This window comes from Pezoporus occidentalis, unplaced genomic scaffold (genome assembly GCF_034315485.1).
Source record: "Pezoporus occidentalis ecotype Australia unplaced genomic scaffold, CSIRO_AGI_Poc_V1 ctg1307, whole genome shotgun sequence".
NCBI lineage: Eukaryota > Metazoa > Chordata > Aves > Psittaciformes > Psittacidae > Pezoporus > Pezoporus occidentalis.
In genome coordinates, this window is record NW_026913112.1 from 2,467 (window position 1) to 14,339 (window position 11,873).

Sequence of the window (11,873 nt, forward strand, 5' to 3'; positions counted from 1 at the left end):
GCCATCTCCCTGTACACAGTAATGATCTCCATGGCATCCTGACCAGAAAAGATCATAGGAGCTATTGTGTTGCTCATCAGCCTTCAGACTTGATATGTGGCAGCCCATAGCAGCCTGCACCAATGGCATTGCCTACCCTGATGTCTCTACTGCTGCCTTCCTGCACAGAGAGTTGATTTGTGGTGGAAAACCAATATATACATGAAAATCCACCAAAACGCGCCAATGTGTGCATTACCCCAGCCCATAGAGCTGCACCCTCTGCCAGGGCCGTGGTAACCTGGAGCATGGCTGAGCCTCAGGGCTACCCTAGAGACATAAAACCATGGAATGGTTTGTGTTAGAAAGGACCTTAAAGCTCCTCCAGCACCCACCCCTGCCACAGGCAGGGACCCCTTCCACTGGAGCAGCTTGCTTCAAGCCCCTGTGTCCAACCTGGCCTTGAACACTGCCAGGGATGGGGCAGCCACAGCTTCTCTGGGCACCCTGTGCCAGCGCCTCAGCACCCTCACAGGGAAGAGCTTCTGCCTAAGAGCTCATCTCAGTCTCCCCTCGGGCAGGTTAAAGCCATTCCCCTTGGCCTGTCCCTACAGGCCCTTGGCCAAAGCCCCTCTCCAGGTTTCCTGCAGCCCCTTTAGGCACTGGAGCTGCTCTGAGGTCCCCCCTTCAGTGCTCAGAGACAGTCCTGCAGGATGGAAAGGGAGAGTTCAGGCACAGCTCAATGAGGGACAGGTTGGTGAAAATCATGTGCCAGCACAGGTAGAACAAAGGGGTGCTCAAGCAGTTGAACACCATGGCACAACGCGGTGCCTGCTCCTCTGTCTCACTTCTGGATGTTGAGCAATGACCCCTGTGGAAATCAGTGGGGAGGTTCCACTCACCCAAGTAGCTTTATCTTAGTGCTGCACTTCATCGCCTACGTTAGTGCTGAGCCTGGGCCTTGGAGATCATTCGTCTCAACCTGGAACACAGAGAAGCGTGGTGCTTTCACAGCGCAGAGCTGATCCTTCATGCTCTCCTAGGAATTTGTCAAGCACCAGTTCCTTCCCTCTTTGCTGGGGCTTCTTCCTAACTAGACACTGGAAGGAATTCCTGACCTATGGAAAGTGCAGGCTGGACAGGGCTTAGAGTAACCAGCTCTAGTAGAAAATGTCCCTGCCCATGGCAGGGGGTTGGAACTGCATGAGCTTTAAGGTCCCTGCCAGTCCAAACTATGTTCTTATGCAAGCTTACACAGATGTTTATAGTAGTTTCCCCTCCCTCCTGAGAACGCTCTCAACCAGGGTGATCCCCAAACCTGCCTTCTCAGCAGCTACATGGGGAGGACACAACAAAGCAGCTCCCTGGGAAGCCCAGAGCATCATCAAGAAGCCCAGGACCCTGCAGTAGGGCAGGAGATGAAGACAGGAGCTGCTGCTTGTTGGCAAGAGAGAACCACAGGAGGTTAAGATAACCACAGGAGGTTCTGAGAACCACAGGCACACACTGTCCTTACAAAGAGAGCTCAGCTTAGCCTGGAAGATGCTGCCCCTCACTTACATCTCAGCTCTGTCTCTGCTGCCCTCCTCATGCTCTCGGAGATGGATGTGAAGAAGAACGTGCCTGGAGCTGTGCAGGGAGCCTGGGAATGAACCAGCATCAGCAAACCCCCTTCCTATTTCAAGTGATGTGGGGATGTGGGGACTGTGAATCTCTTTGGGCCACAAGAGAGTGACAAAGCCCAAAGGAGGTCATTATCTCTTCTCTGTGCTGATTAGTTTGGAGAAGAAATGTACCCAGAGGAGATGACCTCAGTTTAAGCAAGCAACCAGGGCTTTGGGCTCCCTTAGAGCAAAGCACAGAACAAGCCCAGCTTTGACATCCACATTTGGAGCATTTCTGAGGCAGTTACAGCTGGGGCCATGGTTGACATTATCATGGCAGGGAGATGAGGGGAACCTCGCCAGTGGGAGCTGGTACCAGGGTCCCTCACCAATGCCAGGCACCATGCGCAGTGAACCAGCTTTCCACCCATCTTCAATTCCTTGTACTCAAACCATAGCTCACAAGTTTGGCTGCAAAGGAGCCAACAGAAGATCGTGGTGACCTTGCTAACAGTGAGGTAAATGCTGTCCACTACTTCTTGTCCAAGAAAACATCAATGCTCACATCACCCAAGGCACTCAGGTTGGTCAGGAATGACTTGGCCTTGGTACCTCCATGCTGGCTGCTCATGGTCACCCTCCTGTCCTTCCTCTGCCTGGAGAGGGCTTCCTGGGGAATTTGGATCTTTATCCCACTGGGGACCAAGGCAGCCCCAGTCCTTGTGCTCTCCTTGATGATGACATTCACCTTCTTCCACCCATCGTGCTGGAAGCACAAGAGACAAAGGAGAGCCTGAGGGAGCGGTGCCCAAAAGTGGAATGAAGGAGATGGGGAGGAACAGTGAGGAGTGTGGTAAAGGACTGAAATGGGCAGCACCAGGGGAAAAAGGCCCTTCTGAAGGGTGCTTTAGGGTTGCCCCTGTCGCTGGTGGCTCTGATGGATGCTCCCAAGCCCATCACAGAATCCCAGCCTGGTTTGTGTTGGAAAGGAACTTAAAGCTCATCCAGCTCCAACCTCTGCCACAGGCAGGGACACCTCCCACTAGAGCAGCTTGCTCCAAGCCCCTGTGTCCAACCTGGCCTTGAACACTGCCAGGGATGGGGCAGCCACAGCTTCTCTGGGCACCCTGTGCCAGTGCCTCAGCACCCTCACAGGGAAGAGCTTCTGCCTAAGAGCTCATCTCATCTCCCCTCTGGCAGGTTCAAGCCATTCCCCTTGGCCTGTCCCTACAGGCCCTGATTCAAAGCCCCTCTCCAGATAAGATTCTATCTGAAAGTAAGTTGCTTGGTTCTCCTCTGAGGGAATTGCCTTCTGCTGCTATTTAAAAGCTATTCAATGATAACTTTATTGTCCAGCTGCTCTAAAGTGAGCATTTCACATCACCAGGTGACTTAAATAGGAACATGAGCTCCCCATCTCGCTCAAGCTGCTGGGTTCATACACAGCTACAAGACCTCAAAACTAAAGGTTCATTTTGGCTTCACATTGGAGCTGCTGCAATACAACACCCAAAAGCTTTTTGCCCTGTCTACTGTTGTGTTTCAATAATGTCAGCCAGTGGTTTGCTTGTCTAAGTGATGTTGCCACTCCTTCAATTCACTTGCTTCATCCAGTGCCTATCACATCTGCAGCTCACCAGGAAGGCAGACACACACACATGATTTATTAGGAAGCAGTAAGCACAGGCAGCATTTGCAATGCATTTCCAACTGGGTCATGATGAGCAATGAGGAAGCTGGCTTCCATGCTTCTGTGTGTGATAAGATGTGGAATTTGATGTGGGATTCCCACTTTTGGCAAGCATCCTTGCAATGAGAAGTTGCTTTTGTCTGTTAGCATGCAAGGTGTGTGTAACAGTCTACTGTTTACAAGTATCTCTCTACTCCATGTTAACCTGTGCAGGCCTAAACACAAGGTGTTTTTCTTAGTTGAAAAGCTGACCCCTACATGGCCATTGAGTGTGTGTTTAGAAATGGAGCTTTCAACTCAGGTTCTGCTCCTGCCTGATGGGGAGAATTCCACTCAAATGTTAAAGAGTTGCTGTGAGTGCTTTCCAAGGACTCACACCTCACTCTTGCAAGCAAGCTTGTCTGGGAGAAGAAAAGCAGAATGAAAGGACCTACTAGATGCTGAGGTAAATCTCTTTGTGTGTGCTGTCTGAGGACAGGTTGTTAAAACTGGCTTTGAACAACATTTGAATTTTATGCAAACAAGGCCCAGAAGTTTCATTGTGGAGGCTTCTGGGTTGAACGAAAAGAGCCTGGACCATTGGAATTGGAGCAAGGACAGCAAGGGAGGTAACAAACCTGGCTGTTCCAGCCTTCAGGCAGGAGGATGAACCACAGTTGCTGTTTCCCATTTCTAAGGGCTCACACACTCATGGCCATTTCCTCATTCATTCCCTGAGCCGGTTGTCACACACCTGCCTAGATAATGCATGTTACATCAAGACATTCAAACACACACCTTGCATCTCAGGCCGGAAACCAGCCATTCCAGACTTTGGCTGCACCACCCATAATTTTCAGCAGACATCAAATACCCACATGCCACACCCACCTCCTCATTGGCTCCATGACCCAGCAGTTGCATTGTCTGGCTGCTGCCTACTTTAGGAACCCCTGCCATGGTTGAAGGCAGTGGCAGCCCTTTGACACCTTTAAACACACACAGGGAAGGAGCAAAAAGCTTTTGGGCTGAGAGCAGCACCTCAAGAGCCACAAGGAGCAAGATAGGGTTGTCATTCCCATGTTCCTATTTAAACACTTGGTGATGGTGGCAGAGCAGCTGACATAAATATTGTGAGTCCTGAAAGGGGCACAAGAAATCTGGAGATGCTTTTGAAAACAGAGGGCTGGAAGACTGAAAGTGTTCAAGGGCATAGACACAGGGGCTTCACTGTCACTGTTCCTCCCCATCTCCTTCCTTCCACTTTTGGGCACCGCTCCCTCAGGCTCTCTCCTTTGTCTCTTGTGCTTCCAGCACGATGGGTGGAAGAAGGTGAATGTCATCATCAAGGAGAGCACAAGGACTGGGGCTGCCTTGGTCCCCAGTGGGATAAAGATCCAAATTCCCCAGGAAGCCCTCTCCAGGCAGAGGAAGGACAGGAGGGTGACCATGAACAGCCAGCATGGAGGTACCAAGGCCAAGTCATGCCTGACCAACCTGAGTGCCTTGGGTGATGTGAGCATTGATGTTTTCTTGGACAAGAAGTAGTGGACAGCATTTACCTCACTGTTAGCAAGGTCACCACGATCTTCTGTTGGCTCCTTTGCAGCCAAACTTGTGAGCTATGGTTTGAGTACAAGGAATTGAAGATGGGTGGAAACCTGGTTCATTGCCTGTGGTGCTGGGATTGTTGATGGATGCTGGTACCAGCTCCCATTAGTGAGGTTCCCCTCATCTCCCTGCCATGATAATGTCAACCATGGCCCCTGTGAAGCTGTAACTGCCTCAGAAATGCTCCAAAAGTGGATGTCAAAGGTGGGCTTGTTCTGTGCTTTGCTCTAAGGGAGCCCAAAGCTCTGTTTCTTGCTCAAGCTGAGGTCATCTCCTCTGGGTACATTTCTTCTCCAAACCAAGCAGCACAGAGAAGAGATAATGACCTGCTTTGGGCTTTGTCACCTCCTGGGGCACAAAGAGATTCACAGTCCCACATCCTCACGTCACTTGAAATAGGAAGGGGGTTTGCTGATGCTGGTTCATTCCCAGGCTCCCTGCACAGCTCCAGGCACATTCATCTTCACATCCATCTCTGAGAGCATGAGGAGGCCAGCAGAGACAGAGCTGAGATGTAAGTGAGGGGCAGCATCTTTCAGCCCATCATTCTCCTGTGGTTCTCTCTTGCCAACAAGCAGCAGCTCCTGTCTTCATCTCCTGCCCTACTGCAGGGTCCTGGGCTGCTTGATGATGCTCTGGGCTTCCGAGGGAGCTGCTTGTGCTGTGTGAATCCCACGCTGCTGCTGAGAAGGCAGGTTTGGAGATCACCCTGGTGGAGAACACACTCAGGAGACTTCCTCTCCTCACTGACCAGAAAGGGCTTCTGCATGAGCACCAGAAGCTTTCCTGTACAGGACATTCAGGGTGCTCCCCATTGCTGAGATGAGGCAGCTCCAAAAGATTACTTTTTTTCCCCGAAACATGTGTTCAAGAAGAGTTTGCTGAGCTCTGGGGTTTGCCCATTTCTATTGGAGACTCAAGGGAAAGGTTAAAGAACCATGAAAATGTTTTAGATCTGACAGAGTGTGTCAAGGGGGAGGGAAAACCAATACTAACCACTGTGTAAGGTTGCATAGGATCATAGTATGGTTTGTGTTGGAAGAGACCTTAAATCTCACCCACTTCCAAGCCCCTGTGATGGCCAGGGACACCTTCCACTAGAGCAGGTTGCCCTGTCCAACCTGCGCTTTCCATAGGTCAGGAATTCGTTCCAGTTAGGAAGAAACTCAAGCAGAGAGGGAAGAAGTGGGTGGTTGGGAAAAGCCCACAAGAGTATGAGGGATCAGCTCTGCACTGCGAAAGCACCACGTTTCTCTGTGTTCCAGGTTGAGCCGGATGGTCTCCAAGCCCCAGGTTCCGCACTATCACAGGCAATGAATTGCAGCACTAAGGTAAAGCTACCTGGGTGTGCAACCTTCCCACTGCTTTCCAGAGTGGTCATTGCTCAACATCTCAAGGTGAGCCACAGGAGCAGGCACCACGTTGTGCCATGGTGTTTAACTGCTTGAGCACCCCTTTGTTCTACCTGTGCTGGCACACGACTTTCACCAACCTGTTCCTCATTGATCTGTGCCTGAACTCTCCCTTTCCATCCTGCAGGACTGTCTCTGAGCAGCTCCCACCACACAGAGGCTTTTCCACCTGGGACATCCCTGCCTCTTGGAGAAGAAACCTCCAGCCAGGAACTCACCCAGAAAGCACCATCCAGCCCATGGCACAAAGCAATTGCACCCAAGTGACCGAGTTCAGCCTGGCAGGGTTCACAGAGGACCCGGTGACTCAGGTCTACTTGTTCCTGCTCTTCCTGCTCACCTACGTTGTCACCATTGTGGGCAACCTGGGCATCATCATCTTAATCAGGGCCAGCCCCCACCTCCACTCCCCCATGTATCATTTCCTGGGCAGCCTGGCCTTTGTAGACCTCTGTTCTTCCACCATCATCACCCCCAAGATGTTGGTTGACTTGATGTCAGAGAAGAAGAGCATTGCTTATGCTGGGTGTGTGGCTCAGGTGTTTCTCTTTGATATCTTTGCGGTATCTGAATGCTTCCTGCTGGCTTCGATGGCCTACGACCGTTACGTGGCCATTTGCCATCCCCTGCTGTACCCCCTTGTCATGTCCCCAAAGTGCTGTTTCCAGCTGGTGACTGGCTCGTACCTCCTGGGGCTGACCAATGGCGTGGGACAGACCATCAGCATGTCCACCCTGTCCTTCTGCAGCCCCAGCACCATTGACCTCTTCTTCTGTGACATTTCCCCTCTCATCTCACTCTCCACCTCTGACACCACCCTCAGCCACATCATCCTGACCACTGCAGCATCTCTCTTTGGTGTGTCCAGCATCCTGGTTATCCTGCTCTCCTACGTGGCCATCATTGCCACCATCCTGAGCATCAATTCAGCCGAGGGCAAGCGCAAAGCCTTCTCCACCTGCACCTCCCACCTCACCACTGTCAGCATCTTCTATGGGGCATGCTTTTTTATGTATTTATTCCCCAGCTCAGACAGCTCAAGAGCAGCAGATAAATGGGCTGTGGTGCTCTACACTGTGGTGACTCCCATGCTGAACCCCTTGATCTACAGCCTGAGGAATAAGGAGGTGAAGGAAGCTTTGAGGAAGCTCACAAAAATAAAATGATCTTAATTGTTGTAAGTTTAGGACCAGAAAGAATGGATGTACTGGGGGAGATGCTATGGTTTTGGTTAAGTATGAACAACATTGTGGGGTTTTCTGCAAACAGTTTGAAAGAGTTTTAAGACGTGATAGTGATTAATACCCAGCAAAGGGCAGAAACTATCAAGGAATCCCCACCCACTGCTCCGCACCTTTGCCTTTGAGCTCCCTGTTGGCAGCAATAAAAGCCATGATCTCCGTGGCAGCCTGATCACAACAGAGCACAGGAGCTGTGGTGTTGCTCAGCAGCCTTCAGACCTGATACGTGGCAGCCCATGGCAGCCTGGAGCAATGGCATTGCCTGCCCTGATGTCTCTCCTGTTGCTTTCCTGCACAGAGAGCTGATTGGTGATGGGCAAACATTGCATACCTAAACCACCCCAAAATACTCCACTGTGTGCATTACCTCAGCCCATAGAGCTGTATCCTCTGCCAGGACCATGGTGAAACCCAGAGCTATGGCTGAGCTTTAGGGATATCGTAGACACAATAATAACCTAGGTTGGAGGGAGAAGCTCCATGGCTGTGTTAGTAATAGGTGAAATTGTGCGTTGAAACAATAATACAAAGAGAAAAGATGATTATATTTGAAAATCTGTTAATCAGTAGAGGGTTTCTTTTGTATTAAGAACAAGTTGAAATCCTGCTATTGTGTATCTTAGTTACTTTACAACTAAATATTACAATGGTAGCTATAATGATAAGCAATTAACATAGCCATATATGGGGAAGGGTATATGGGTGGATCCAGGGGAGTATTGTGAAACTCTACCGAAGCAGAACTCACGAAGATACCAGGAGTAGTCAAGTGAAAATAAGAGAATGCTGGCGTCCACATAATGATTGGGACATGTCCAAGGAACAGAAAAGTGAACAGGATGACCTGAGGAAGACTCCTTACTGCATCAGGACGACCACCAGAGGGGGGCTGCGCAAGGGCAGAAGAGGCTGATGTCGTAATAGACTGATGTGGCAATCCTTGATGCATATGTATTAGCCAATGATGTAATCTGTGTTGAATATGTATTAGTGACGACATTTTTAGTGTATAAATTGTGAGCGCGATGTAACGGGGTTGAAGCCAGATTTGGGAGCGTGCCCCTGGTTTCCCAGCGCTGCACTAAAGCACCTCATATAACCATTCCGGTGGTTATGTGTCAGTTCTTGCGCTAAGAGCTGGATTCAGTTAAGTCAGGATCTAAGTGGTATGCTGATTCCTTAACAACACACAACTAACAGGCACCCAGGGTCAATCAGCTGAATCCTGCTTTGTTCCCAAAGCTTCCTGATAATTCTCTGGTTATTATTTAATCCAGATGAAGCTTAAAGCTCACACAGCTCCATCCCCCTGCCACGGGCATGGACCCCTTCCACTGGAGCAACTTGCTCCAAGTCCCTGTGTCCAACCTGGCCTTGAACACTGCCAGGGATGGGGCAGCCACAGCTTCTCTGGGCACCCTGTGCCAGCGCCTCAGCACCCTCCCAGGGAAGAGCTTCTGCCTAAGAGCTCATCTCAGTCTCCCCTCTGGGAGGTTAAAGCATTTCCCCTTGGCCTGTCCCTACAGGTCCAAAGCCCCTCTCCAGGTGTCCTGTAGTCCCCTTAAGGTATTGAAAGGGCACAATAAGGTCTCTCTGGTGCCTTCTGCAACAATATTCAATGACTTTATGTCCAGCTGTTCTCTCCTTCACCATCACCAAGTGTTTAAACAGGAACATGAGCTCTTAGTTTCTCAAAAACACAAGTCTGTGTGTACAACCCTATCTCTCTGCTCATTGTGGCTTCACTTTGGAGGTGCTGCTCTCAAAAAGGAAAGCTTTTTCTCCTTGTTGTGTGTGTTTAAGGAAACCATTGGTTTGCTGTGTCTAAGGGATGCCATTGCCTTCAATGGGGTTATCATCTGACCATGAGAGCAAACACTATATGAGGTTCTAGGAAGCAGAAGCAGCAGCCAGCATTGCAATGCATCTTCCTGCTGGGTCATGATGAGCAGGCAATGAGGTGCCTGGCTTCTGGCATTCCTGCTGAGGAGCTCCTAATGGCTTTAGCTCCCCACTCTCAGGTGGAGCTGCTTTCATTGTAGTTAAATGTGGTTTAAAGGCAGCTGAGCAAATGCTGGGTAGGAGCTACCTCCCCTTTTTGGGTACTTAGTGATAGGATTTAGGAATCACCTCAAATGTCCTTAGGGAAGCACTTATCTCCTTACATTTGAATGCACCATGTCACCCCTATGTGTTTACTGGGTCCATCAGCTCCCTTTATTGCTGAGGGAGATTTGGTGGGATTCATGCCTCTCACTGCAAGGCAGACACCTCCATTGCTCCAGCTGAAGAGATCTGAATGAGCTCTGCTGATTGCATTGGCTTGAGTTTCCTTAGCTGTAATGGGACCTTGGCTCATAAATAGGTAAGGAGATACACTCATTTTTGGCTCTTAGTATTAGCTGTTTCTTGAACTGGGTGAAACAAATATTCTGATAGATTAAAAAGGACCCAGAAGCGAGCGAATTATGGGTTTTCCCTTTGGTTGAAAAGGTTTTGAAGATTAGGCCTTCAAATGAGTAGATCCTGCACTAAGGTTGTGATGCCCCCTGTTGTGTAAATTCATGTATGGGAAGAACCAGGAACATTGAGTGCTGTTTTCTTGTTCCCAGGTTAACTGGAAATAGAGCTGTCTTGGTTTGGTCTTACTCCCTTTGAATTTGGTGGCTAGGGTATTTCTCTTATTTTGGGTGTTTTTTGTGTTTTTTTTTTTTGTTCTTTGTTGTTTGTTTTTTTTTTTTTTTTTAATGAGAATTGAGAGAGATTAGAATGGTTTCTTTTAGTCACCATTTCTACCATGAAGGGAAGCAACCTTCTGAGGTTGTGGTGGAAGAAGCAAGGATCTCTTCTTCAAACACTGGTGAGTTCATTTCTGTGTCTGCCTTTATCAATGTTCATGGCTTGGAAAGACAAGGGGGTGGATTGAGATGAGCTCTTAGGCAGAAGCTCTTCCCTGGGAGGGTGCTGAGGTGCTGGCACAGGGTGCCCAGAGAAGCTGTGGCTGCCCCATCCCTGGCAGTGCTCAAGGCCAGGTTGGACACAGGGGCTTGGAGCAAGCTGCTCCAGTGGCAGGGGTTGGAGCTGGAGGAGCTTTAAGGTCCCTTCAACCCAAACTGTTCTGTGATTCTGATTTATGATTGTTTGAACTCAAGAAAGAGCAATTTGCATATCCCAGATCTTGAGAAAGGGTGAAAGAGAGAAAGGGAAGGTTGGGTTGAGCAAGGACAGACAGACCCATTGGCAGTACTGGTCTTGCAGTTGTGTGTCTAAAGCAGGGACCACAGAGAAAAGGATGCTTCTGTGTGTGATAAGATGTGGGTATTTGATGTGGGATGGGTGATGTTTTGCACTGTTTAGACAAGCTGTGGTATTGAGAATGGCTGGTTTCAGTGGTGTTAGATGCAAGGTGTGTGTTTGAGATGTCTACTGTTTATGTAGCTCTAACTTAGTTATATAAGTACTAAACAAGGTGAAGGAGGAGAATGAGGATGAGGAGATGGCCATTGAGTGTGTGAGCCATTAGCAATGGGAAACAGCAGCTGCCTTCATCCTCCTGCCTGAGGTGGCTGTAGACAACTTCAGCTGGATCTTCTGAACCCCTTTGAAAGTGTTAAAGCTTTAGCAAAGCCCTGTCTGCTGTCAGCTGCTTTTCTGTACAAGGAACAAGTCCCACTCTTGGTTTTGTTTCTTCCTTTTGCAAGCATCAAAGAGCCATCCTGAGGATATTTAAAGCTTGAGGCACATAATGTAAAATAGCATTTCCAAGGCAAAATTTGGGTCCAAAATGGGCAGGTGGAATCAGACAGACTTCAGAAAGGGAAAATGCCGAGTCCTGCCCATGGGGAAGAGTTGCTCTAAGCACCATGACAGGCTAGGGGGCAGCTTAGCAGAGAGGGACAAGGTGGTTGTGATGTCCACTGTGTTGAAATGAGCCATCAATGTGTCCTTGCAGCAAAGGCGCCCACCAACAACATGAGAAGAGCATTGGTGGTGTGTTGGGGGACTTTGTGCAATGAACATCTGAGCACAGGCTGGGGAATGGGGAAGTAAAAGCTGCTTTGGGAAAGGTGGAGGGAGAAGATGAATTGTGCTGAAGAAATGGTCATCTTGCTTGAAAAAGGGCTGATGGAAAGAAGGAAGTGGTAGGGGAAGGAGGAGGAATGCTTATTTCTCAACAGGCAATATGCATATTTTGAGGTCGTCTCATGTACACTCATATATACACACATGTTCTTTAAATATAAGTAAGAACAGAGGAAGAAATATATGCAAGAATAATTCAGATGAGAAGGGGTTGTTTTTTCCCTTGAAGCTACAAGTACATGGAATTGCATTCAGGGATTCTGGTCTCACCTTA

At 49.2% G+C, this 11,873-nt stretch overlaps 1 protein-coding gene across 1 annotated transcript; it reads left to right on the forward strand.

Annotated features, from left to right (window-relative positions):
• Positions 1-6,514: 6,514 nt before the first annotated feature.
• On the forward strand, positions 6,515-7,441 carry LOC134158670 (olfactory receptor 5G25-like). Its single transcript, XM_062608845.1, has one exon. It carries the CDS (start codon positions 6,515-6,517, stop codon positions 7,439-7,441), a length of 927 nt encoding a protein of 308 aa, XP_062464829.1.
• The last annotated feature ends 4,432 nt before the right edge of the window (positions 7,442-11,873 follow it).

Coding starts and splice junctions, on each gene's coding strand:
- LOC134158670 (XM_062608845.1), top strand. CDS start 6,515: ATGGCACAAAGCAATTGCACCCAAGTGACCGAGTTCAGCCTGGCAGGG.